This window comes from Cucumis melo, chromosome 1 (assembly GCF_025177605.1).
Source record: "Cucumis melo cultivar AY chromosome 1, USDA_Cmelo_AY_1.0, whole genome shotgun sequence".
Classification (NCBI taxonomy): Eukaryota; Viridiplantae; Streptophyta; class Magnoliopsida; order Cucurbitales; family Cucurbitaceae; genus Cucumis; species Cucumis melo.
The window spans coordinates 36,882,800-36,910,785 of NC_066857.1; the positions used below are offsets into that span (position 1 = coordinate 36,882,800).

The following is a 27,986-nucleotide window of genomic DNA, read 5'->3' on the forward strand; positions in this document are numbered from 1 at the left end:
ATATTTAAAAAGTAAAAAAAAAAAAAAAAAAAAAGTAATATTTTAAAATATAAAGCGTAAGAGCAAAAAAGTATTTTACCTTTTAAAAAGGGTGAGAGAAATCGGGTCGGGTCGGGTCGGATGGAGGAACCCGTGCATAAATGTATATCCAATCCAAGTGGAGAACGGGCAGCCACGTCGCTGACCGCAAACACGGAATCTCACGGGTTTGCAATGTCCCTCAACGCTGCCAATGTCAAATAAGAAGTTAGAAATATACCACACCATCTTACCCTACACCCTCCCTCACCCAATTATCGCCGTTCCATTCCATATCATCATAATTCATTCATAAACGATTCTCAATACCAACAAATCCTACTCTCCACACTCATCTTCTTCCCTCCCTCCTTCTCTCCTTCGCTCGCTCTCCCGCGATCTCCATCTCCATCTCCACCTCGATCGGGACTTTAGGGTTTTGGTCGATTTCTGTTTCTTCATTTGATCCTTTTTCTTACCTGTTAACAATTCGATCTGATTTCTTTCCGATCATTTCTCTTCCACAATGCCGTCTGTCTATGGAGCTCGTTTGACCACTTTTGAAGACTCTGAGAAGGAAAGCGAGTATGGATATGTCCGGAAGGTCTGTTTCTACTTCACGATCTGTTTATCTTCACTTCTTATTTGTTAATTCTGACTGCCTCGATTGTTTCCTTGATCTTCTTAGATGTGATTCTATCGGCTTAAGTTGATTTTACATGCATTCTCTTATACTTCAGATGCCAATACTTGTTTTGTTTTTCGTTACTTCACTTCCCGTCTCGATGTGCAATTTTTGTCGTTTTGTTTTGTTCAGATTCGTATTTGATCTTATTTTATGGATCCGGTTTTATTGTTTTGTTTTGCTTTGTTTTGTTTTGTTTTGTTTTTAATTTAAATTTAAATTAACTGCAGTGTTATTACGTTGAGTGATTTCGTTATTTTTGTTGGATGTTGCTAACTGAACGTTACTGTGTATGTCCTTACTATCTGGTTATACAAGTTGATAACAAAAAGAAATGAATTATGGTCACTGTGATTGTGGTTGGTCATATGCTTGTGGATGCATCGAGTTTCATTCCTTTAGTTTTTTCATACATTTGATCTTTTAAATTTTTGTTTAATTATCATTTTAATTTCTCGGATGGTAAACTCGCATATCATTCACAGGTATCTGGACCAGTCGTCGTGGCAGATGGCATGGGAGGTGCAGCCATGTATGAATTGGTTCGTGTTGGTCATGATAATCTGATTGGTGAAATCATTAGGTTAGAAGGAGATTCTGCCACTATTCAGGGTATGTACATGAGCACGGGGATAATTTCTCTCTCTACTAAGTTGATCCCCCTTGTTTCAGAGGTCCATTGGCACACTTTCTTCCTTCATGTCTGATATGTTGACAAGACTTTCGAATATCCTCCTTCAGTTACCTTGCTTCATTGTTATTGTATTAGTATTTGTGTTAAATGTTATAAACCGCAGTAAATTGATTGCACTTTTCTATTCTTTTTGTAGTTTATGAGGAAACTGCTGGTTTGATGGTGAATGACCCTGTTTTACGTACTCATAAAGTAAGCACTCCATCTTTTAGTTATTCTATTTATCCCTTCAGTTCTTGAATCTTAATTAATTAACGGCGTGTGAACTATCAGCCTCTGTCAGTGGAGTTAGGACCTGGAATACTGGGAAATATATTTGATGGCATTCAGGTTTGTATCACTTCATGCCACATGTTGTATTTAGATTTTTACTTTGATTTCTTCTCTTAACTTAAAATTTTGAGAATGTAGAGGCCATTAAAAACAATTGCAAAGAGATCGGGAGATGTCTACATTCCTCGTGGTGTCGCTGTGCCGGCACTGGACAAAGACACACTCTGGGATTTTCAACCCAAAAAGATAGGTATGATATGACCATACAATTTGTTTTATGCAGATGTGTTTGATTATATTTGTCAGATTGCAATAAATTTATTACTCACAAAAAGGAAAAAAAATCAGGTGAGGGCGACTTATTGACAGGTGGAGACTTGTATGCTGTAAGTTCTGCCATCTTTGTTCATTAAGATCCCTTGAAATGGCGATGTTTTGGGTTTCTCCTATGACCTAACATTGATAATTTTTTTAATCAGACTGTCTTCGAGAATAGTCTAATGGAGCACCGCATTGCACTTCCTCCTGATGCTATGGGAAAAGTTACCTATATTGCAGCGCCCGGTCAATATTCATTGAAGGTTCCAAGACTTTTTATTTATTTTATTTTTCTTTTTGATTTTTTATATCTGTTCATTTATTTTAGATGCTTCTTTCATATCCAAAAGCTTATTATTTACAGGATACTGTTCTAGAGCTCGAGTTTCAAGGAGTTAAAAAGCAATTTACCATGCTTCAGGTTTCTAATTGATGTTTTATTTATCATTCCTTCACAATTTTATGGTTCAATAAGTTCTTATGTTTGTATGTATGTCTTTCTATCCAATATAGACTTGGCCTGTGCGTACTCCTAGACCAGTTGCATCGAAGCTTGCAGCCGATACCCCTCTTTTGACTGGACAGGTGAATAAGATAGTTGATTGCTTTGCCATTGATTTTTTCCCTTGTAGAAGTTGTGTATTTCTAAACTTGTTTTTATTATATTTATGTATTTGATTTTCATGTGTAGCGCGTTCTTGATGCACTCTTCCCTTCTGTTCTTGGTGGAACATGTGCCATTCCTGGAGCGTTTGGTTGTGGAAAAACAGTCATTAGTCAAGCTCTCTCCAAAGTAAGTTATTTATCTTATATCTGACTTAGGATTTGGCACGATCTTCTGTGGTGTTAAAAGTTGCTATTGTTGCTGAACTTTTCATGCAGTATTCCAATTCTGATACAGTGGTATATGTTGGTTGTGGAGAGAGAGGAAATGAAATGGCTGAAGTTCTTATGGATTTTCCTCAATTGACAATGACATTGCCTGATGGTCGTGAAGAATCTGTCATGAAGCGTACCACTCTTGTAGCTAACACTTCTAATATGCCTGTGGCTGCTCGTGAAGCTTCGATTTATACTGGTAAATTTCTGCATCTTTTTAAAAATCTTTCTAGCATTCCTCTTTTCCCATTGAGTGCTGCTAGTTAACCACAATTATTGTCTGTGATCTACTTGATGCAATTTTCCTGTTGTCATTTCTTATTGTCCTTGGCACTGCTATTAAGAAGAAGTGTTATCATTTACTATAAAAAGTTATTTTCATTTTATGGAGACTCAATATCGTATTTCCTGTTATGTTCTTTTGAGTTGTGGCAGATAAATTTATTGCATTAAGTATATCATGGAATGAGCTCTTTCAATTGATACGTACATTACATTTTTCATTGTATGTTTATTCTATATTTTTTGCATTTGCTTCTTTTAAGTTTTGTGGAGCCTGGCTGACATATTTTATTATATCAATATCACCATATAATGACGTATAAAATGTGTGCAGGAATTACTTTGGCCGAGTACTTCAGAGATATGGGATACAATGTAAGTATGATGGCAGATTCAACATCTCGATGGGCAGAAGCACTACGTGAAATATCTGGACGATTGGTAAGTATATGGAGCTTGTTTTATAATTTGCTCATTGTCTCTTTTAATGTACTAGGACAGGAAATAAAATTTGTATTTGATGTGTGTTGAAAATAAATGAATTAGATTGATTTGTGTGATGGACTATTCTGATCTTTCGTTTTCTCATCAAGTGCCATCTTCTCATAAAGTAGCAACTAGAACTGCCTAACTTACAGCTTTTTTAATTTAATATTACTTTTATTTAAGTAACACGGACCACAGCGTTGTATAATTGATATGTGTACACTCATTTCTATGATTTTTTGTTCTTTAGTATTTGTTGTTGACTTTAAATTGCTGCATTGGAATTACATAGTAAACGACCAATAAGATATGTGGAAGCTAATGGAAACTGAAACCATAACCTGTTAAGATTCAATGTTTAGGTTGAACTAATATAAGGGAACTCGTTTCTATCATTCTTTGTGCTACAATATTTACACGTCAAAGAAAATAGCTACATTGAAATTTTAAATTAGAAAACAAGATAAGGTATGTAACATCTCAAAGCAAAGAAGCAAAATGTATATCCAATAAGATCCGTTGTCCAGTATTAAGGTGTGTGAAAGGGAATACAAAAGTAGATAAACAAGTTCCAAACGATCACCGTCTTCCAATAGCAAAAGAAAACTCAGAATCAATACATCCATTCAATTATTTATATTTAATTAGATGTTTCTCATCTCCTTCAGTTTTCTTTTCTTCAAAAGAAGAATCTATTTTGTTATATTCGTAAAGATCACACATTGTTCAAGTTGCCTCTTGTTAAGACGGTCTTACACTGTAGTTAAGCATCATCTGATCAAGATGTTTAAATCCAGCGTTTATAATGTGTGCGTTTATTAGCTAGGTTTTCTAGCTTGAAATTGTGACTCATGAGATGCCTGTGCACAATATTGTAGGAATGTGTTATTGTATCGTGTTCCTCGTCTTATTCTTGTTGGACTTGTCTTTGCTTATTTTTCAGGCAGAAATGCCAGCAGATAGTGGATATCCTGCTTACCTAGCAGCACGTTTAGCCTCTTTCTATGAGCGTGCCGGTAAAGTGAAATGTCTCGGTGGGCCAGAACGAACTGGCAGTGTCACCATTGTCGGTGCAGTTTCTCCACCTGGAGGAGATTTCTCTGATCCAGTTACATCTGCTACCCTCAGTATTGTCCAGGTGAATTTTTCTCAAGACTATTCTAATCTGGTTCTTTTTAATAGATCTCCAATCAATATTTTATTATCTACGATTATTATAGTTATTTAAATTATTTGCAGGTTTTCTGGGGTCTAGATAAGAAGCTTGCCCAGAGGAAGCACTTCCCTTCCGTGAACTGGCTAATTTCATACTCAAAATACTCCTCTGTATGTTAACAAAGCTCTCAATATTGCGTTTGCCTCTTTGTATCTTTCACACGAGTGCACCGAATAATGGATTTCCTTTTCATCTTTATTTTAGGCGTTGGAGTCTTTCTACGAGAAGTTTGATCCAGATTTTATTAGCATCAGGACGAAGGCTCGTGAAGTCCTTCAGAGGGAAGATGACCTCAATGAAATTGTCCAAGTATGTCTTATAATCCTATTCTAGTAAACTTCGTTAGTTATAACAAAACACTTGAGATTATTTTTAAATGTGCGTCACAGAACGTTGTCTAATTTCTTGATTATGGCAGCTTGTGGGGAAAGATGCCTTAGCCGAAGGAGATAAGATCACCTTAGAGACTGCAAAGCTTTTGAGGGAGGATTATCTTGCTCAGAATGCATTTACTCCGTAAGTCTTAGCTACATCTTTGTTCCCCGGTCCCTTCAATTCAATCGATTGTAGGTAGAAGAACAACAGTTTTCTAGCTTTTATATAATGATAATAAAAATAAAATTGTGGGTGTGACAGGTACGATAAATTCTGCCCATTCTACAAGTCGGTCTGGATGATGCGTAATATCATTCATTTCTACAATTTGGCTAATCAGGTACTTGATTACTCTTTTACCAATCCGTTCATGTTTAAATGGTGCTGTAGCTATAAAGGGTAGAACATTCACATTTCATAACTTCGGTTCGATGTTGTTTGCAGGCAGTAGAGAGGGGAGCGGGTATGGATGGCCAAAAGATAACATACAGTTTGATTAAGCATCGGTTGGGAGATCTATTCTATCGCCTCGTGTAAGTGAAAACAATACAATACAATACAATGGCTACGTTGATTGTCTATGAATTGCGTTGGATGGATGGATGTTAGGTTGTGATGTCCATTGTGACAAAAAATATTTGGGGATCTTGCAGGTCTCAGAAGTTCGAGGATCCAGCTGAAGGAGAACCAGCTCTCATCGAAAAATTCAAGAAGCTACATGAAGATCTGACAAACGGTTTCCGTGCTCTCGAGGATGAAACTCGATAGACAACAAGAATTTGTTTGCCGACTTCGTGCCAGGTCTGGTGTTTCCTCCTTTGATTTTGTAGAATAATATCGATGTATTATGTTGGTTTGGGTTGCGGTCGCAACTTTCGGTTAGCTATTATTTAATAATGTGCATTATTTTTCCTCCACCCCTCCAAGTTTTTCCGGGTTCGTATTTTGGCGTTCAGAACTGAGATTCTTATACTATTCCCTTATTTATCTTATAATATCTGTGCAATAAAATGGATCCGAGTTTGTATTTTGGCGGTTGTTTTTTTCTTCTGGGACATAAATGGATGTAATAACATTTGGGAAAATGAATGTCCATTCTCCTTGGTTGTTTTTGTTTTGGTGGTAGGATGGGATCACTTCCCCATCGTTATAGAGTAGTATAGAGAATTCTCTTCCACACTTTTTGAAGAAATTACGATCTCTGCCTTCAATTATTAATTATATTTATACCATTATATAATTTAAAAGCAATTTTTCAAGTATGCATTAGGTAAAAAGAAAATATTTGTAAGATATAGCAAAATTTCATATTTTTATGGGTAATTATAATAGGTAGCAATTTTTAGAATAATTATCAAGTATGTAATAATACTTTAAAAAAATTACAAATATAGCAAAATCTATTAGTGATAGGCTTCTATCGCTGATAGACTCTTTTATGGTTTATCGGTGATAGACCAACATTTACTACATGGTCTATCAGTGATAGGCTCCTATCATTTGATAGATTTTGCTATATTTGCAATTTTTTTAAAATGTTGCTATATACTTAATTATTTTGAATATAATTGCTACATTTGCAACTATCCTTATTTTTATCCATAATAGATTAACTTTTAGTATCTATCATTCTTATAATATAAAATTTTTTAATTTTCTTTCCCTTTTAAACTTTTAATTTAGTCTCAACGAATATAATTGTTTTATTGAAGGTTCAAAATTTATTCTCTTCATTATGTTGATGTATTAAAAAAAGAAAAAGAAAAGGTGAATTCTCGAAAATATTAAGTTAGGTTAATTATGTCTTAAATTGAACATTTTGGTCCTTCGAAAAGCTTTTTTTTTTTTTTTTTTTTTTGTTAAAATAAACTTAATTTTTTGATAAATCTAATTACGAATATTAATGTTAATTTTAAATGTAAATCACGAGTAGTTACTATTCTTTTGTTCCCTTCACCTATTTTATCAAATATTCCTTATCTTATCTCATCTCTTCCTTTCATCCTAATTTCAAAGATATAAAGTTGAGATTTGTCCACACAACCAAATTTTATTAATGACAAAGTATGATGAAAGCTCGGTGATACTTTGAGTTCTTTGAAGACTTTAAAAATATTGAAACATGCATCATAAACTCATCAATTTAATTACCCAACCAACTCGTACGACAAGCATGTTGTGATTTGATTAGGATTTAGTGAATGAGAAAAGTAGGATAGGCTGCATTTGGAAAACATTACAAATTAGTGATATATATGCAAATAAACCAACCAAGAATTAAGTCATGATGAGGTGGGCTCATTGGATGCTGCGGAGAAAATGGAATTCCATCATTTATTTATTACTTTTTTAATACGAACAATTGTAGATATATAAAATCAAAATTTCAATCTCAAATAAAATTCTAGAGGGTGTCTATAGTAAAGATTATCCTAAAACTATAATAACTACATCGTTTTACATACTATTATTTTGTAGTTTTCAATTAGTTATCGTTAATACTATTTCAAATTTTCATATTTTCATTTACAATAATATTTACTATTTGTCACCATCTTTGTTATTTTACATTAATCATTTTTTAATTTTTTATTACAGTGTTTACTATTTTTCATCTAAAATTAAAATAGTTCACATAATCTATATCTCAAATACACATGTATTACGATAACCTACTACCATAGTAACGAATTCCTTATCCATTTGATATTTATTGCAAAAATGGTTTTATTAGTATAAAAAGTAAGAATTTGTTTTAATTTAATTTTTTTTAAGTACAAGAGCAGTTATGGCTATACATATTTAAAGATTTCTTTTTTTCTAAACCTATTTAAAAGTTCTTTCCCACCATACAAATTTGTATACATATGATTTAACATAACTTGCAGAATCTCAATTATTGCACCAATGACATAGGTTCTTTTCATCATTTAATGACAGAGATGAAGTTGATATGATGAATGATGAAAGCACACATTTGATTTGCATCTCTTTTCAAATAAAAGTATTGGTTTGTGTAAAAAGGAAATCCTTTAATTCATTTCGGTTTTGTTCATTTATTTGACTCCCTAACCTATTTTAATTTAATTTAATTTAAATTATTTTTACCTTTTTAATCTTAATAGCACAAAGTTTACATTAATGTTAATATTATTTATTTCTTAGTTTTCGTCCACGTTACTTTTTGTCTACCTCAAATTAAGAGTAGAGTAGCTTTGGGGACTAGGAAGTAGTAGCAGCAGCAGAAGAAGTCATAATTTCACATTAATTTTTTATAGCAGCAGCAGAAGAAGTCATAATTTCACATTAATTTTTTAAAAAGTTGTTTTAAAAGCAGTACTCAAGTGCATTCCAATAATACTTAAAAGTACACTGATTGCTATTTGAAGGAAAGAGTGCTTAGAACTATAACAGGCTATTATTCACGATTTGCTATGATATTTACTATTTGGTACAGTTTTTACTATTTAACATTTATCGTTTTTTTTTTTGTTATAGTGTTTACTATACCTTAAACATAAACTATGCTCTTTAGATTATAATAACTCACCTCTTGTCTCAAACAATATTATTTTTAAGCATTCTCTATCGGATGAAAAATTTGTAAAAAGAAAAAATATATTATTTTATTTTTGGAAGCATTCACATATTAATTATTTTGGAATGCGAAGACTCCTTCATATACCTATTGATTTGATCAATGGGTTTGGACCCATATAGACAAATGAGAATATGTCTCTGTTTTAGGCGAGGAGAGATAAAATAATTATGTATAATTTTACTGAAAATTTCTAAACGTTTATTTTTAGAAACGTCCACTATATAAGTCCGTCCAGTTTTCATTTCTATGCAAAATCAATAGACACGAAATGTCTTAAAGACAGCGTGCTCCACAACTCAATCGTACTTCGTCATTCATAGGTCCTCAATCGATCCATCCTGCCATTGTTCTTCTACCTTTGTCGTACCAATTGCAGAATCTGAGCGTGTTTGTATATTCGAAGACCGAAGTGCAATATCATTCTCAAATATAATAACAACAAAACTAGAGCTTTATATATATATATTTGTTTTAAAATAAAACTAAACTAACCGTGTGTTTGGATTAGCTTTTAAAATTTTAAATTTAAAAATAAATTATTTTGAAGAAATTTGATACGTTCGATAATTTTTTAAATGAGATAAAAAAATAATCATCCTTTTTTAAGAAAATAACCAAATGTTTAAATTTTATACTCATTTTAAGGAAGCATCAGAAAAAAATGCACTTCCACATACATGTTTTCGATATATAATTCAACCACACTCTAACCTTCCTACAACCATATAGCAATAGTCTTAAGAAATAGTTAAAAAGACCAAAAGTTGAATCCATATTAATTTCGCAGTGAATACAAATGTAGAAAAATGGATAGCCTACCATTTGGGTCGAGACTACTAATTTAAATCCTAACAAACGAAGAAGGAAAAGTACACATCTCGTCTTCAATATTCAAATCCCAACTCCAATTGAGTCAACTCATTTCTCAGGCGAGCTCACTACAGTCTCTCAGAGAAAACTCAGGCGCCTAAAAAATGGCGGAAGGATCCAACACCGTACACTCACCCTTCCTCACTTATGTTTCCATGTTATCTCTTCTCACCCTCTGCCCTCCCTTTGTTATCTTACTGTAATTCTCTCTTTCTCTCTGTTTTTTTTTTTTTTTTAAATGTTCTTTACTGCGCTTTCCATCCTTTCTCTCATTCATTTCTCTATTTCCCGCTTCTATGTTTCGATATTCAACTAATTTCAATGATTCATGACTGATCTTGCTTTCCCGTCTCATTGATCCAATCAAACAGCTTAGTAGGACACGCAATTCTTATGTTTGTGTCTGTTTCCTCAATGCAGATGGTACACGATGGTTCATGCTGATGGGTCTGTTTCTCAGACTTGGAATTACTTATATCAAAATGGGTTTGAGGGCTTTATTAATATATGGCCATCGCCCTCTGCTACTGCTTGCAAGATAATTGGATGTTATGCTGCCTTTGAGGCTGCTCTTCAGCTTCTTTTACCTGGAAAGAGGGTTTTGGGCCCGGTCTCTCCAACAGGAAATCAACCTGTCTACAAGGTGTCTGCACATTAGACTCTTGATCACTTTGTGTCAGTTCTTTGCATTTCATTGTGCAGTAGAAGTTACTAATGCCTCGGAATTCATGGTGTTGCTCAAAGTTCTTTTCATAATTTATTGCTCCTGTTTTTGTTCTGCAGGCAAATGGCGTGGCTGCCTACATAGTGACACTGGTTACTTATGTTGCTCTTTGGCGGTATGGTATTGAGTCAGATTTCTACAAACTTATTGCCCCTTTAAGAATTTATTGCAGTCTGTACCTTCAGCCAGACAATTTACACTTTTTGTAATTCTTCGGTTGTTCCAATTTGTTTTGGGAAATTATTTTTTCATTGTGTGATTGACTACTACCTATGTCTAATAAACGGTTATATTTTGCTATATTTTGTAAATTTAGTTCATTTTGCTATATTTGATGAAAATAGTCCTTTTTTTGTAAATATGTTCTTTTTGTCTATATCTCTCGATCTTGGTCTGTTTATGATTGTATTCCTCTAACACTCAGTAAAGTATTTTATGGTATTTTGTGTTAAAATTATGTGTTTATACATGATTTTGGTAGGAAATATCTTTTCTGCTTTCTGATTTATTATGATGTTATTCTTGTTTATAATCAGGTTTGGGATATTTGATCCAGCTATTGTTTATGATCATCTGGGAGAAATATTTTCAACTCTTATTTTTGGAAGCTTCATCTTTTGTATTCTTCTATACATAAAAGTGAGGACTTAGATTTTTGTGCCCATACCTGTTGAAGTTGAGTTTATATGTATATGTGCTCTCTGCATATGTAACACTGGTGTTTGCATATATAAGGGTCATGTGGCGCCATCTTCCTCTGATTCAGGTTCCTCTGGAAACATTATACTTGATTTCTACTGGGTAAGCTTTCACATCCTTTTGATATTTATGACTTGACGTAACAACTTCTTTTTCTTTAGTTAAAAAAAAAAAACAATTATTTTAAAGATGAATGAAGTTCAGAAAAGGCCACACACATGGAACAACAAAAAGGAAAAGAGAACCTCAGCTGTTGGTTGTAAGAAAATTAGGGTGCTTAAATATTTTTGAAGAGCAAACCTCATTAGAAGCTTTAAAATTTTCGAGCTAGCAAACTCCCTCTTACGTTATGATGCTACTATGTATCAGATATATAAACATAGCTATCATCTCTTGCTTTATTAGGTGTTCACTGCTGGTTATTTTACTAATCACCCTGCCATTAGTTTCTTGTCTGCTTGATATGTATGCTATGATAACAAAATTGGAAACCCAACTGGCTTGGCGTAACCATGTTTCCTTTTGTTTTCAATTTTTATTTAACTTCGGATGATTCCTTGGAGTGAACAATATCTTTGTGCCATACATACTTACTAGAAGAAGATCTATTCTATAGGTTGTACAACAATGTCCTTGAGTTCTAAGGATAAATATCCTTTTATAATGTATTTTGACAAAGCTCATATGCAATATCCACTAGCATTTCATTTAAATGCTTTCTACTGTGTCGTGAAGTTATATATTTATGCAGTTTATAGACTTCCAATTTGGGAATTGAGAAAAATATTTTTCTCCATACTTCGAGAGTTCATACAACTTGTCTATGTTTTGCTCCTCCTTTTATTTTTGTAGTTTTGTTTGATCACATGATTGCATTGGCTAAGCAAGGTCTTGTTGATATTCTATCACACACTTTTCCTATTTACTTGCTTGCAGGGCATGGAATTGTACCCGCGTATTGGCAAACATTTTGATATTAAGGTTTTCACAAACTGCAGATTTGGGATGATGTCTTGGGCCGTCCTTGCTGTGACCTATTGCATAAAGCAAGTAGGTAATCTGAAAGTTCCCAAGTATGAAAGATTAGCTGACACTTGTGGATGTTTTCTTTTCATGTGAGGTTTACTAAATACCATTTATAATAATGGGATTCAAGCCTCGTTTAATTGGTTGGCACCTTTTGTAATATTTCTGAGGCAACAGAAGTTAAAATCTGTTACCTGTGGTGCTTCTTTTATTTTGTTTTTTATTTTATATTTCTATGATTCTGTCTTATGAGTCAAGTCTTTTATTGTCACGGTTCCATTAGTTTGTATTAATCACACTTCTAAATTAAAGTAGTTGGTAAACACTGATCCTCGGAACTTTGGATTTGCGTTTTTGCACAAAGGAGCTTTTGCATCTGGGGGCATATACTGTCTTACTGAAAGTACTTGAGCTTTTATTTAGTAGTTTCTGGGGAGTTTGTAGGTAGTATGCTACTTTCTCTTAGATACATATGATCTGATAGAGCCTTGTGTTCTGATCAATAGCTCCTCCCTCATCCGCCCTTCCGTGAGAAGGATCGATTTTTATGGCTTGCTAGGGTGTGTGCTATATTGTGTGATGTTTGGAGTGAGCAAAATAACCGAGTGTTTAGAGGGTTGGAGAGGGATTCTAGTGATGTCTGGTCTCTCGTTAGATTTTACATTTTTCTTGGCTTTGATGCTTCAATTTTAAAGTCTTGTAGGTATTCTGTAGGTACTATTTTTAATAGATGGAGCCCTTCCTCTAGTTGGTATCCCTTTCTTGGTTTAGTTTTTTTTGTATGCCCTTGCATTCTTTTATTTTGTTACAAAAAGATAATAATAATAAAAACTTGGGGAAAGGTTGTATAACTTTGATGACCAGAGGGAAAGAGAAATAAAATTCACAGATGTTAAAGAGGCTTGCCTCTCTCAAGGCCAGAAACCATTTACAGCTTTCACTCGCTGACAGACAGACTATTTTCTTTGCCCTCTCCTCTACATATAACCCAGATCTTTTCCCACTCAATACGTTTGAATCATATCCCTTCGATCATTTCACTAAAAGTAACCAACTATGACGAAGTTGCTGAGTCTTGACAAATATTAGAAGAGCAATTGTTCCATAGAAATGTTCAAGAAAGTAGTTGACTGAGAACACTATAAAAAGAGTCTATAAGCGCTTTAAGCTTGGTATACTTACTCAGTTATGTGAGTGTATAATGCTTTGACAGTGTTTTCTTTATAATTGGGACCAGGAAAAGATTTGTGTGATTATCATAATTTTTCACATGGTGAATTTTTCTTTTCTGGTCTGTCTTCTTTTTCTTTTTTTCTTCTGGTCTGGAGTTTTTGTACGCTAATTCTTGTGTTTCCAGTTTCATTGTTTTCTCTTAATTTCTCTATTATTTTACTGGTTATTCTTGTAGCAGTGAGTTTTTTCTCAACAAGACTGAAGAAGCCAAAGATGAACAATTGTATTATAACGAGAAAAGATACCCTCACCCTACTTTTAATAACTACTCTGCCTTCGATCCACAGCACCCTATTTTCCCACCTTAGATTCACTCTTCTTCCTCTTAATATAACTAATGGAAACTAACTGCGTTAAATTCCGGTCAGAAAATTTTATTTGTAATAATCTTGAACTGTCAGAGGAACATCCTTAATTAACTGAGTGGTTGTGTGTTTTACTCAAAAGTTAGTTTTCACCCTTCTATTTCTTGCTCTTCAACCACTTATATGTATATAGTACTTCTGTACTTGTGTTGATTCTCTCGGGTATTCAAAGTGGTGATTGATGTAAATTTTTGCATAATTATCTTCTCTTCATCTATTTCAGTATGAAAAGAACGGGATACTAGCTGATTCGATGCTTGTAAATACTGCATTGATGTTGGTTTATGTTACAAAGTTTTTTTGGTGGGAAGCAGGGTACTGGAACACAATGGACATAGCGCATGATAGAGGTTAGCTTATATTGTATGGTTTTTTTTTAACATATTATTTTCTCATACCTTTCTGTTATTAATTAAAGGTTAAATCATAAAAACACCCTTAAACTTTAAGGCAAGTTTTAATTATGCCTCCAAATTTTGAAAAGTTCATGTTGAGATGTTGAGAGTGCCCATAAGAAAAATCAAGGAGACTCACTCCTTATAAGATTAAATGGGCTACTCCTCTCATAATCAATTGGTTTTGAGATGGAACCTCTTACTATCAAACATGGTATCGGAGCCATAAAGCCTAAATGGGTATTCGGTCCAAGATAGGTGAATCTAAAGACATCTTGAGGGGGTATGTTGAGATGGTGAGAGTCCCAAATTGGGAAAACCAAAGAGATTCACTCTCCTCTCATTGCCAATTGGTTTTGAGATGAAACCCCATGCTATCAAACAGTTCAAACTTTTCAAATTCTAAGGTCATAACTGAAACTTATGGAGTATTTTGTTTAGTTCAGGCTTGGTTAATAGTGCTGGAGCACAATTGACTAGTTTTTTATTATGAAAAATGTGATATATTAGTCTGCAACTCATTTGCAGTTGAACTGTACTGGTATCTGATTTAGTTGTCCATTTATCTTTTCGGAATTAAAAATAAATAACATATATTATCCCTTTTGTTTTACTTTTATCAATCTCAATATTCCTCAAAATTGGAAACTTGGATTTTGCAGCTGGTTTTTATATTTGTTGGGGATGCTTGGTATGGGTTCCGTCTGTGTATACCTCTCCTGGCATGTATTTGGTCAACCATCCTGTAAACCTTGGCACTCAGGTATCCTTTCTTCTGGTTAACTTCGAACATCGAGCACTTAATTTAAATTGAAACATGCTGGATAATCGCATTGTTTAGAGATTCGTGGAAATTCATTAGCTTTTCGATGGATGCTGGTTAGCCAATGTGGAAATGATAATTATTTAATGTATTTTTAGGCATTTGATATCGAATAAGAAAGATGATTTGAATAGCTAGATGCTTCATTCGTTCTGGTTGCATAGTTTTTTCTTAATCCAAAAACTCAGAACTCACCCAATCAGACGAGCTTGAAAGCAGATAAAAACATACTTCTATTTTTATACTTCTTTGTGGACCGTGCTACTTTCCTAACGATCCCTTTTGGTTTTCAGTTGGCAGTATCTATTCTAGTAGCGGGCATTCTTTGCATATATATCAACTACGATTGTGACAGGCAGAGGCAAGAATTTCGCAGAAAAAATGGGAAGCGCTTGGTTTGGGGAAAAGCTCCATCAAAGGTTTTGATGAGATTTCTGTGCCCATAAGAATTCATATAGAACTAACTTGCGATATTATGTGATCAAATCTGGTATTAATTTGACAGATTGTCGCTTCATATACCACTACATCTGGGGAAACGAGAACTAGTCTTCTTTTAACCTCTGGATGGTGAGTTTTCATTATCATCATTTCCTATACATACATAAATGTGGCTGGGGAAGTATTAAGCATTTTGCTGTTGGGGTTGGTGCAGGTGGGGTTTAGCACGGCATTTTCATTATGTCCCAGAAATTTTGGCTGCATTTTTCTGGACGGTTCCAGCACTTTTTCATCATGTAAGCATCATCCATTCTCATTAATACCTACACATACTTTTCACCCGACAGAAAAAAAAAAAAAAGAAACATTCTATAAACTAATAAATGTATCGATTTAAACTCTAAAATTTTGGTGATTGATTCAATTTATACTCTTGGTTCCGTTTGAAAAAAGTTTTGAAACTTACAACCCCTAAACTTTCCTAAATGAATGAATTTACGAATTTTAGACAATTTCTTTTGAAAACCGTCCATTCATTTACTCTAATCGTCTATAAATAGAATCAACATTTGAAGAAGTCTATGCTTGAAAATTAAAAGATAAACAATTTTCAATGATAATCATAGTAAATGCTGTAAATTGATTAGCTTATGATAATTTAGGAGTTTAATTCACTCAAATTATGAGTTTTAGATGATAATGGTCGAACAAAATCTTGAGAAGAGTTTTAGTTGATACATGTACAAAAGTGAGTTCGCTTTTAAATTAATACGAACAAATCGATATTTGCTCAAGGAAAAACTAAATCATCTATTTATGGCAATTTCCTTGTTGGTTTGGATCTTCTCTTATGCAGTTTCTACCATACTTCTATGTGATATTTCTTACTATCCTTCTGTTCGACCGGGCTAAAAGGGATGACGATCGATGTCGCTCCAAGTAAGTAAATCTGTTTGGTTAAGCTAATAAGGGATGGGAAGTAGTATAGTTGATGATTTTGAAATCATGCAGGTATGGGAAATATTGGAAACTCTACTGCGAGAAAGTGCCTTGCAAAATCATTCCTGGAATATACTAATTGTAGTTCTTACTTTGTGTATTACTTATTACAGCCACAATGCCTTCTGCATACTCTATTATTGTAAACTTCATGTCCCTCCTCAAAGTTGGGATTAGATTTAAACTCATATTATTAAAATTAAGTTCTTTTAAGAAATTACTGCCCTTCTTTTTCAACCCTCTTTCTGTTTGGTTAATTTCTGTCTAAGAGTGTTTGAATTTTATTATTATTTTTTCTTTTATGCATTTGGAAACGTTAGATTAGTTATTATAGTTAGTAGGTTATAGCATTTAGGGTTTGTACTGTAAACCAATTTTGTTTCGATAATAAATATTAAATTTTGTAAAAGATATTCTAAAATTATTTACAAATATAGCAGATTACGATCTATTTATAACAAATTTAGATAGGTTATTATGTATGATACAGATCAACAGAAATAATAGTCATTGTTCTTTTTGTTATATTTAAAAATAAGTGTAAGAAAAATAGTGAATATTGGAGTAAAAAGAGATTTTGATATTGAGATAATATTTACTCTACCTAATTCAAATAACTTACACCTTTAACTTCGGGATGGTAGCTTAAACGACCCTTACTGACTTGTCTTTAATAACTAATAAAATTTAATATTTTACTTACGACAAAATGTACTAGTGCTATTTAAATAGTTAGTCACGCTAGTGCAATGACCATCTTGACCGCAATCTTTATTTTTTCATTAGACTACAACTTTAATGACAAAAGCACAACAAAGAATAGGAAAAATAAATATCACCGTATCCATTTCATTCCTTTTTATTTTTTCTTAATGTTTCATTTTTACTTTGAGATTACATCATGTCTATTACATATAAATATTTTTGTTATATTTATAAATATTTTTTCTTATTTAAAAAACAATTATCCACATTTTAAAACTAACAATTACAAAACCATATTTGAACTTCTTCTTTTAAATAAGTCTTCAAACACGTTTAATTATAAACTATGAATATTTGGTGATTGGTGGGAAGCGCAGTTGGCGCTGGATTGGTAGTTCAATCGATCAATGTTGTGATCGACGTTTCAATCAATGGACACCAATTTCAGCCCTAAACGTCCACCGGACGCCATCTCCGATCACAACCTCTCCGCCGGTCGCTCCGTCCGCCCAAGACAATTACCTCCACCTCCGCCACTACCGCCGCCAGTATCCACCACTGCACCGGCAACATTAGGTTTAGACACTATCTCCAGAGATGCTCCCGTTCTTAAACCCTCATCTCCCTCCGATACTCTCTTTCGCCTCCTTTGCCCAGCCTCCAAGGTTTCATCCATCCTTCGTCATCTCCGGGATATTCCCGGCGCTAGGGTCCACATTGATGAATCTCTTCCTTCATGTGACGAGTGCGTGCTTGTCATCCTCGCCGGCTCGCCTTCCAAACCCGCGCACACTAATCCAGGAAATGATAGAGAATTCCGTGAGCATGACGTCAATCGCAACGTCTCTAGTGATACGGTCGCTGGAGATTCGGACGAGCGGTCGCAGGCACAGCAGGCGCTGCTACGAACTTTTGAGAGTATAGTTAGGATGAACGAGGATAGTGGAGAAAACCAAGAGATACAGAAGAAAAATGCAGATTCTGCTCCAAACGATCGGATTAGCGGTGGTGAAACTGATGGATTGGTAGTCTGCAGGCTGCTGGCGCCTAGTCATCAGGTAGGTCGCGTACTTGGTAGAGGAGGCAGAACTGTGGAGAAGATTAGGCAGGAGAGTATGGCTCATGTAAAGATTTTCCCCAAGGATCAAAATCCGGCATGTGCGTCGCCGCAGGACGAGTTGATTCAAGTAATACGCATGAGTTTCTTCGGCCTATAACGTCGCACTTGAAATCAAAAGTTTCAGTGATTATTATCAACTGTCTTTTCATTTGCAGATATCAGGAAACTTTCCGGCGGTGATGAAGGCTCTTTCTTCTGTTTCCTCCTGTCTTCAGGATAACCCGAGGGTGGACTCGAGCAACTCTTCCTCTACAAAATCATCGGGGCCTACGTCCCATGCAAGTTCTATGCCAGTACAAGACGAAGAACCTTCTCCTAGGAGGAGATATGGTAGTCATCATAATGCAGATTACCGCTCCAGGGGTTATTCTTCCATACCAGGACATGAAAATGTTGGAGCTGGTCCAAGAGCGTCCATGGAAGAGGATGTAGTGTTTAGATTGCTTTGTCAACCCGATAAAGTTGGAAGCCTAATTGGAAAAGGTGGCACTGTAGTACGGGCGTTGCAAAACGAAACGGGTGCATCTATAAAGATAGTCGATACACCCGACTTGGATGAACGCTTGGTTGTGATATCTGCACGAGAGGTATGACCTTGTTAAAGCTTCAATTTTCTTGGTTATCGTTGGTTTTTGTGCACGTTAAAGTCAATTCTTGTAAAATTACTTGCATTAGTTTACATGTTCCACTATTTTCCATTTTGTTTTAGTTTTTATTTTGGGTCATAAGTAAAAAGATCTAAGATATTGGAGTTAAGGAGATTGGCATGGAATCCTCTCTGTTTTGATCAGCGTGTTGTTATTACTTACCACCAATATCTTCCATATATGAAAAAATGGATTGAATAATTATTTCTTTGAGGAACAAGTAGAGAGGCAAACCGGGTTGAATTTGAAAGCCTATGTATTCCTTAATATTATAAATTACGATCTTAGAACTTATTTTTTTAGACAATCCATCTAACACCACAACATATAGGTGTAAAAGAAACTCGTAAAACTAAGTTATATACAAGTGGCCACCATAGATTGAACTAATGATCTTTTAGCCCTTCATCAAGGTCATGTCTTCCATTTACCATTAGCTCAATCTATGATGGTTCACGGTCCTAGAATTTATTTGAGTTCATAAATTACCTTCCTTTTTTTATTATTTTATTTTATTCTTTGAGGCTTGTTGTCATAATGTTGGTTAGGTTTGAGGTTGTGAGGTTGGTTCATTCCCTGCTTGGTCTTCCTTTTGGGCACAATCCGACTAGTCGTCTTTCTAGTATCTTAATGTGGAAAAGATTTAGAAAAGTTTGGCATTGTGGAAAAGGAGAAGAGATCCAACTAGTTGTTCTTTTAGTATCTTACGGTAGAAAAAACTCAAAGAAGGTTGCCATTGTGGAAATGGAGTTTCTTGTCAGAAACTGGTAGACTAACTCTCAGTCATTAGTGTTAAGTGGGATTCTTCCCTACTTCCTTTCTCTTTTTAAGTTCGTGTGTTTCTTAGTAACGCTTTGGAGAAGCTTAAATTTGTTTAAGAGGGTGGAGCAAGGGAGGGCGTCTCATTTGGTTAGGTGGGATTTTGAAACTCGTGGATTTGGGGGCTTAGGTATAGGAAACTCGAAAGCATGTGACCATTTGTCTTCTTTGAATGCTTCAGTGGCTGTGGTCTTGGCTCAGCTTGCCCCCTTTTTGGGATTCCGCCCCTTGTTACTTATTAAGGAAACACGCGATACTGTTGGTTTTCTTTTTTTTCTTTGCTTGGTAGTTTCAATGTTTTGTTGGGAAAAGGGATACCTTTGGTGTCCTAACCCTTCGAGGGATCTTTCCTGTCACTCCTTTTTCCTTTTTCTTGAACTCTTAAACGAGTTGGTTTTTTGCCTTGATGTAGAGGATGAAAATTTTCAAGAAGTTGAAGATTTTTGTCTGGCTCGTTCTTCTTGATAGGGTGAATACCTTGACAAGGTGTCTAGGAAAATGCCTAGTTTGATGGAGTTGTGGTGTTGTATTCTTTTCAAAAGTGCAAAATATCATACTTTGGACTAGGTGTCTAGAAAGCTATTGAAAATATCTACAAATAGCAAAATATCATAATCTAGATCACTCATAGATGTATTGTGATAATTTGCTATATTTGTAAATATTTTGGTTCATTTTGCTATATTTGAGAATAATCCCTAAAAGATACGGTGCATTTTCTTCTTTTTTTCTCCCTCTCTTTGCCTTCTTAATTTATCAGAGTTTGGAGCAAACATATTCTCCTGCACAAGAGGCTGTTATACGTGTACATTGTCGAATTGCAGAAATTGGATACGAACCAGGTGCTGCCGTTGTTGCTCGATTGCTTGTACATGGACAACAGATAGGTTATTTGGTGGGTCGAGGAGGCCATATTATTAATGACATGAGAAGAGGCACTGGTACCAGCATTCAGATATTTCCCCGGGACCAAATTCAAAACAATGGACCTATGATTGACGAAGTAGTACAGGTAATTCACATTTCTTTAACATTACTGTGCTTTTTTCCTCAGCACAAACTATTTCCTTCCCAAGATTGCTGTATAATGTTTCTTGCTGATACATATGTATGATTATGGAAATGATCGATCATCTTGTACTTTCTTTTTCTAGTTTCCTCAGTTCTTTCTTATTCATACGAAAAGCTGCAAAGCCTATTTAACGTATCAACCTAGAAGTTAGGCATTCAACTTTTTCACCCCAAATGTTGGATGGTCATTTTGTGGTCTATATGATAGTTAAGATACGTGTAAACAATTTTTGTAAGAAATAAGAAGATGAATTTTAGTACGATTGCTTATTATATCCCCTTTCCTTTTCATGTAACGGCTGCATGATCGTATGATTAGTTTAAAGCTAACGAAGGAAAATGAATATGTTTTCACATACAAATAAACTGACTGACGGGCAATCACCTTCCTCTTATGTTATCTATTTCAAATTAAATTAATGGATCGATTGCAACATGCATGAGTGCTAACCTTCAATCTTGTTAACCCTTAGATGGCTTGTAATGACTAACTAAAAGAAGTAATTAGTTTATTTCTTATCAAAATATGGCCAGAGATCTTTCTTTCTGTATAGATTTACTATCACACTAGTCCAATCTTCTGTTGAAACCTGATTTATGTTAATGTTCATTGCAGGTGATCGGAAATTTGCCGTCCGTACAGGATGCTTTGTTTCATATAACAAATCGAATTAGAGACACTTTCTTCCCAATGAGACCACACGTACCGAACTTCAACAATCCACCTTACCTGTCTCCCCACCCAGAAACACCTCCCTTATTTAGGCCAGGAAGTAATGCACATTCCCCCGGATACTATCCTTCTCAAACTGGAGCTCTTCGTGGGACCGAACGTCTTCCTTACCATTCCCACCCACTCGATCATCAGCCTGCATATCCTCATAATGTTGGTTTCGGTGGTAATAACATGGACGGAGTTCCATATCCCCATGGCATGGAGAGACCAGGGCCAGGTTCTTTTGAGAGACCTTCTCCTAGATCATGGACTTCTCAGGTCATTGCTTGAACTTCCCAAGAAACCTAGAACTCTTTATCGTGTCGAACTGATTGGGAAATGTGTTTGTTTGATTGTTGGATCATATTCAGGTTAGTAGTAGCGAAATACCCAAGGGACCAACTGATGGGTATGGCATGGTTTCAAGGAATGAGTCCTACGGCAGGTAACTAATAACGAAGTGTCGGAAGATGTTACTTCTTAAACTTGGTGTTGACGGCTATTTATTGGTTTGATATTGTCTTTCAGCGGAGGTCCTCATTTTATGGGAGGCACATCTATGGAGATGGTGATTCCACAAACTTTAATTTGTCACATCTATGGAGAGAACAACAATAACATTGCTCATGTTCAGCAGGTTGGTAGAGTACGAAAGTTGGGCACACGAATTATTGTGTTTTGGCCTCTATAATGTGTTTTATGTGGTACTGTGGCAGATATCAGGAGCAATGCTGGTGGTTCATGATGCTAAACCTGGGATGTTTGATGGTAAAGTAATCATGTCCGGCACACCCGAACAGATTCGAGCTGCCCAGAGACTTGTCCATGCCTTCATCTTGTGCGGAAAGACACAATCATGATGAAGCATGAAAATTGAATTGTCTCAAAGTTTTTAATCGGAGTTGAAACACATACATGATACATGTGAGTTAGTAGAGTGCTTTCTCAATTTATGTAGGGTTTGAGTCCATTTTCCCGTTTCAAACATGTTTTCCAGCCACTAGCCGGAATTGCACAATGTAGAAAATCAATAAGAAAAAATACAAAGTTAGTTTCAATTTTCGTAGAGCATATAATTTATAGTCGTGTTGTACCATTCATATCAGATTTGATTCGACCCTTATGCTAGTAGCGGCCATTGGAGACTCTGTAGAAAGGAAGAGAGAGAGTTATGTGCAAGAGAAAATTCTGGACAAAAATAAAATCTGATTAAGAAAAACAAAACAAAAAAGAACCGTTTCATTGTACACCCGCAGGAGATGATAATTTACAAGATTCTAGGAATTGACAATTTGAAATGGTTCGCAATGTGATAAAACAACAAAAGGCTAATAAAATTAATTGGTACGCGTACACGGTTCGCCCTTGATTCAGCCAGCTTTAGAAGATACAAGGGGTTTGTTCCTCTTGTCGATGGGTGTGAATCCATCCATAGCCATCAGTGAAATTTTAAATCTGTCAAGTGTTGACTAACTCATTTCAAACTAATCTCTATAGGAGATATGTATGGTTTTTGCTAAATTCCGCAACAGCAATCTCATAGCCATATCTCACAATTCTAAACACCTTTCGGGTTGGACTCGGAATCTCCATTCTGCACAGCATTCTAAAACAAATTTGAATGATTTGACGTAATGAGTGGTAAGAACAGCACAAATTTTAAAGACTACAAAAACAATAGTAAAGAAAACGATGATATAATACAACGCTCCACCTCATTTCTATTGAAGGTTGCAGTTTGTCCACCCTGATTTGGAGTTTTTGAGAGGTCCCGAAGAGTTCCCTTCACAGTCCACAGGGTTAGAAATTAGAAGTAATTGAAACAAAAACATTAAGGGCTGTTAGTCGCTACCTAACAGCCTTCAAGAAAAGATTTACCAAGGCGAAAAGCAGAACAGCTAAATGCACCATATCATTTTCTAAATCATGTCCATCGAAAATTTTGAAATTGGTTTACCAACACCATTCTTAATGACTTTTATAGGCTTCTAAGAAAAAGGAGGTAATTTAGGTCCACAATATACCATTAATAAATATCACCACAGAAAAGTCAATCCAGAAATATTTGGCATTTTCTAACAATCCGTGACTGGAAAGGCCCTTAATTGTCTAATAGGCCTAAGGCCCTCAATTGACACTTCAATTTGTTGAATGTACTTTAATTTTGGTTGACTTCAGTACAGTATAGTATAGTTAGTATAGTCTAATATATAATCCTAAATATAGACCATCCATGCTGTCTATTCTTTTTTCTTTTAAAGATGATAAAAGCATCTTTATTGAAATGATGAAATGAGACTATTGTTCAAAGTACATGCGATAGATACAAAGAACAATAACACTTCAAGATTAGGAAGTGTACCCAGATATCTCAATTATATTAATAACCCGTTAGCACCCTCATTATATTCAAACATACCATAGTAATCCCAAGATAAAGCGAAACCCTCATCATATCCACCCCCATCCATGCTGTCTAATTCTAAACCCTACACAAGGATCGCTTTGACTCTCTTAATCCCAACATAGAATGCAATAACCACTACACGTCATCCACAGTACTGATTGGAATCCACTTCTTGAAGAATCTATGCTCCAGGGACTTCGAAGAAGCTCTATCAAGGATTGCAAAATCATTGCAGTTATCGAAATTCTAATGTAAAAAGGCGTTTCTCAGTTCTACAACCACAAAACTCCGTGGCACCTTAATAACTTTTGCTTAATAGGAAGGGAATTAGAAGGCATCCAACTAAGGTCTACCTTACATGAAAGGAGAAATCATACAAAAACTACCAATAGCATTTAGAAGAATAGGGCGATTATATTAGCAAGCAATCTAGCCACTTTGTAGTCCTAAACCATGTTCTGTTGGCTTAATTCATATACCGTATGTGGGGTTTTGTATTTTGAAGAATTTGCAACCAGTTGATGATATTTATCTGGATTGCATAAGAGACATAAAAACGCTTAAACCTTGGTGTATTGTTTTATCCAGAATGTCACTCTCTCTTTCAATTTTTCATTTTGTAGAGCCCATTACAAAAAAGAAATTGATGAGTTTATTGGCAGTTATGTTCCAGAATGTCACCCATGCATGCAACAGATGTTAGAGGCCAAGAAAGATCCATCTATAGTTTATTGGCAGCTATGTTCAAGATCTCACATCTCAGATTTGCTAAAGTTGATACAATCCTTTAAGCTTAAAACACGATATAATAGGCATTTTCAAAAGAACTATGTCACCAGATTAAAAGATGTTACCGTCTGTTAACCCTTTTTTTAAGCTCTGTGTGTGTGTGTGTGTGTGTGTGTGTGTGTGTGTGGGGGGGGGGGGGGGGGGGGGGGGGTGAATGTTGGATACCTTGTTTGCCCACATGAGTCCGCAAGCATTGCAAAGGGTTCTTGGCCCATCAGGTCCGCGTCGCATCATTGGTGTTGACTTCTCACTAATACCACAATGTCGACAGCTACAGGCCAGTAAATTAAAAAAGTGAATCGATCAATAAAGCAATAAGCATGACTGTTTAAAGAGTAGTCGAACTAGAAATCATAAATAAAAACTAACAGAATTTCTTGTTGTTGGGATCCATTTCCATCACTACTCCAGCTCTCATTTGATTCCCAACTTGCCATGGCCAATGATGAATCTTCATGACTGGGTTTAGAAGATGTGAACTGGCCTTTATTACGCTGCATCCTATAAGAGTAAGAACAACAAAGTGAAAACATTAAATATAAGCTCAGTGGTCTTTTTCGAATTTGCCAATATCGTTTATTAACATAACCTATGTACAACGAGAAAGCGTATAAAAGAAATCTGTCAGCATACAAACAAAATAATTTCAACTTCTTGCGACAAAGCATGCAAGATGCAGTTTTGGTCAGCAAGTAAGAAAATACAGGTTAGTGAGTCAAAGTTTTCAGTTGCACTTATAATCATTGAATCAGTAAAGTAATGGGCTAGATGTGCAGTCTATGACAAAATATTTTCTCCGAAATTATAGTCAATAGCTACTTGAAAGCATGTAGCTTTTTTTAATGAAATTTTTTTAAAGGTGTTTTGATTGATTTTGAATTGGAAGTAAGTTTGTTTTGGTTTTCTGTTTCGATTCAAAAAGATAGAATCAGTAGACAAACTACTAACTGAACTACAATTAGCAACTCTAAATACAACACTGGATACTTTACTTGACGCAACTTTGAGACTAATTCCAAGTCAGCCACTACCTAAAACTGTTTCCAGCCCCTTAAGCCCTCTTCAATTCTCATAAACAGGCATGATGAAACTGAGCTTATAGGCAGTGAATGTTGTAAAGTAATTGGCAAAAAACTTTGCTAATTCAGAGAGAGAGGGGAATCATCAGGATGAAAGCCAATGGACAAACTAAAGATGCATAATCCATTGATCATGTCATCAGAATTTTACAAGTTCATCATTTGACTACCCAGTTCAACAAGACTACATGACACTAAACAGCTTCTACCATCAGCTGAAAAACTATGCTCAAGTCAAACTAAGCCTCATAATAGGAACATACAGCATTAACTCCCAACTCTTAGAAGAAAATATAACCCTATTGAAGATGAAATAATAGATAACTTAAGGGAGAAAAAAAATAATCCAACAATAAAGGAAGGTGAGATACCTAAGTGCTACCTCTTTACGAACTGTATACCGAATTTTCTTGTCAAAATTACGTTCCTTTCGCTTTTCACGAAATCTAATCAAAGAAGCTAATCTCTGAGGGACACTTAGACGTGGGGGAATATTGGCAAGTGCCTGGTTAAACGCTTCATCAGTGAGATGCTACAGATGAGATAACACATCATTCTTTAATAGATAGTACAATAAGATAATAGTAAAATGTTGACAATAAAAAATACATACCCTATCATTTGGTTGATTAGTTATTGGGATCGACGGAACACGCAAAGGTACTTCGCGACCTCCCAATAATAATAATACGGCTTGTACCTGAAAAGGAGTTCTTAAGATTATTGTGAAAATGGGAAACAATTGAACCAATATAAAAACAAACTACATATGCTACCGGATGAACTAATAGGTACATGCGAAATTGCTAGCATGAATTTATTTAGATAAGCAACCAATATTTCTATTTAGCCATAAAAATGATAATTAGGGTAGCTTGCTTGCACCTCAACTGACTAGCATTCACGTATTATCATTGCATAAACCATCCAATTAATCCCATCCCGTCCATCCGCTATGAAGCCCAAATCAAAATGTCCACTTAGTCATAAAAACCGGTAATATCGATAAACATGTCGGTGTCAATTTAGAATATCTCAGTCACAATGAAAAGTGAAAGATACTTATGTCACAACATCTAACGAAGACTGTGAAGGACCAATCTGACTCAGCAATGTTTTCAAAAACTACGAAGAGAGCTCGGAAAGGTTAATTGTGAAAATGTAGTGTTGTCTCAACATCAGAGTATCACTTCAAGAATTCTCTAAACCGTTTTTACTTAATGCAGCTAACACAAGCAGTAAACAAATAAACCTTTTCAGGCGAGACAGAATCGAAAACATAAACTTGACCCTGATAAGACAGGGTGAGCTGGTCGCAGTTCTCGCCTCCTCGATCCACCATTACACCACGATTCTCAGCAAGATCACCATGGTCCGATTGAACTTCCCTTTCCACAACCATAATACCATGACCTTCATTTTCATGTTCATCAGCCAATCCATTCCCATTACTCATATAATGCAAGTCATGGTGTTCCTGTTCTTGCACAGATTGCGTGTGCATCGAATGCGGTGCATGGCTAATATGCATCCGTCCATCACTTGGATGAATACTGTCCATTTCACTGCTCCCGCCAAAACACCGGAAAAAAAAAAGAAAGAAAGAAAGAAAGAAACCTCGATTAATCGTCGACAAGCATTGTGCATGAGATAAAAATAGGAGGCAAGTTCATCCTAACCCTACCGAATTCAATGCCAAACTCACAATAAACACTAAGTAACCAAAATGAAGAATATCCGTGAGTGCGTACGAGAACATCGAGTCGATAGTTCAAAACCATATTCAAAGTTCATTATGCCTAACACAATGTCAATGTGCTGTGAGTTGAAGAAGTCAATTTCCTCCATTCTCGGTAAAAATAAACTCAGGGAGAGGGAGTGATCAGATGCGAAGAGTGGTAGAAGACGATGAATTGAGATTTGGTTAAAATTACCATCAAATAGAGTGGATAATCCCACAGATGATCGCGAAATCCACAACAAGATGATTCCAATCTCCTGGTTCTGATGCGAAGTAGGCTTGAAAAGTAGACGATCGTCGATCACATTGGTTTTCAGGTGGATGATCTCTCCTCGGGAAGGGAAGGGCTGAAGATGCGATCTGAACCAATTGGGATCAACGGCGGATGGAGCTCGGAGAGATGAGAGAAGGTTCTAGAAACTAGCGACAGACGTGCGCTGAATCTCTCCCGCTTGCGCTTAACACATATTTTGATTCGGGATTTTTATACT

At 35.4% G+C, this 27,986-nt stretch overlaps 4 protein-coding genes across 7 annotated transcripts; 3 read left to right on the forward strand and 1 right to left on the reverse strand.

The window, feature by feature from the left end:
* Positions 1–256: 256 nt before the first annotated feature.
* On the forward strand, positions 257–6,338 carry LOC103500619 (V-type proton ATPase catalytic subunit A). Its single transcript, XM_008463983.2, has 19 exons — positions 257–622; positions 1,189–1,315; positions 1,534–1,589; positions 1,671–1,727; positions 1,809–1,920; positions 2,019–2,056; positions 2,150–2,251; positions 2,353–2,409; positions 2,502–2,573; positions 2,680–2,781; positions 2,871–3,066; positions 3,484–3,590; positions 4,579–4,773; positions 4,875–4,961; positions 5,056–5,160; positions 5,270–5,367; positions 5,488–5,566; positions 5,671–5,759; positions 5,880–6,338. Exons 1-19 carry the CDS (start codon positions 545–547, stop codon positions 5,992–5,994), a joined length of 1,872 nt encoding a protein of 623 aa, XP_008462205.1. The 5' UTR covers positions 257–544; the 3' UTR covers positions 5,995–6,338.
* A 3,219-nt stretch (positions 6,339–9,557) lies between these two features.
* On the forward strand, positions 9,558–16,619 carry LOC103500620 (7-dehydrocholesterol reductase). Its single transcript, XM_008463984.3, has 13 exons — positions 9,558–9,896; positions 10,118–10,340; positions 10,481–10,536; positions 10,958–11,060; positions 11,157–11,222; positions 12,057–12,170; positions 13,968–14,094; positions 14,802–14,902; positions 15,256–15,381; positions 15,468–15,532; positions 15,618–15,699; positions 16,260–16,342; positions 16,415–16,619. Exons 1-13 carry the CDS (start codon positions 9,802–9,804, stop codon positions 16,479–16,481), a joined length of 1,308 nt encoding a protein of 435 aa, XP_008462206.2. The 5' UTR covers positions 9,558–9,801; the 3' UTR covers positions 16,482–16,619.
* An 802-nt stretch (positions 16,620–17,421) lies between these two features.
* Positions 17,422–22,537, forward strand: LOC103500622 (KH domain-containing protein HEN4). The gene is made up of 7 exons (XM_008463985.3): positions 17,422–18,294; positions 18,383–18,814; positions 20,454–20,705; positions 21,381–21,758; positions 21,851–21,924; positions 22,008–22,116; positions 22,196–22,537. The coding sequence occupies exons 1-7, from the start codon at positions 17,539–17,541 to the stop codon at positions 22,337–22,339; spliced, it is 2,145 nt and encodes a 714-aa protein (XP_008462207.2). The 5' UTR covers positions 17,422–17,538; the 3' UTR covers positions 22,340–22,537.
* A 128-nt stretch (positions 22,538–22,665) lies between these two features.
* Positions 22,666–27,974, reverse strand: LOC103500623 (GATA transcription factor 24-like). 4 transcript variants are annotated; one of them, XM_051091408.1, is made up of 8 exons: positions 27,689–27,974; positions 27,007–27,319; positions 26,368–26,454; positions 26,126–26,259; positions 25,045–25,176; positions 24,841–24,946; positions 23,194–23,262; positions 22,666–23,073 (listed from the first exon to the last, which is right to left on the reverse strand). In XM_051091408.1, the coding sequence occupies exons 2-8, from the start codon at positions 27,313–27,315 to the stop codon at positions 23,038–23,040; spliced, it is 873 nt and encodes a 290-aa protein (XP_050947365.1). In that variant the 5' UTR covers positions 27,316–27,319; positions 27,689–27,974; the 3' UTR covers positions 22,666–23,037. The 4 variants fall into 4 exon arrangements, with proteins under 4 accessions (XP_050947365.1, XP_008462212.1, XP_008462210.1 ...); XM_008463990.3 differs by having other exon boundaries at positions 22,666–23,085; positions 27,689–27,973; XM_008463988.3 differs by having other exon boundaries at positions 26,126–26,286; positions 27,689–27,973.
* Between the last annotated feature and the right edge of the window lie 12 nt (positions 27,975–27,986).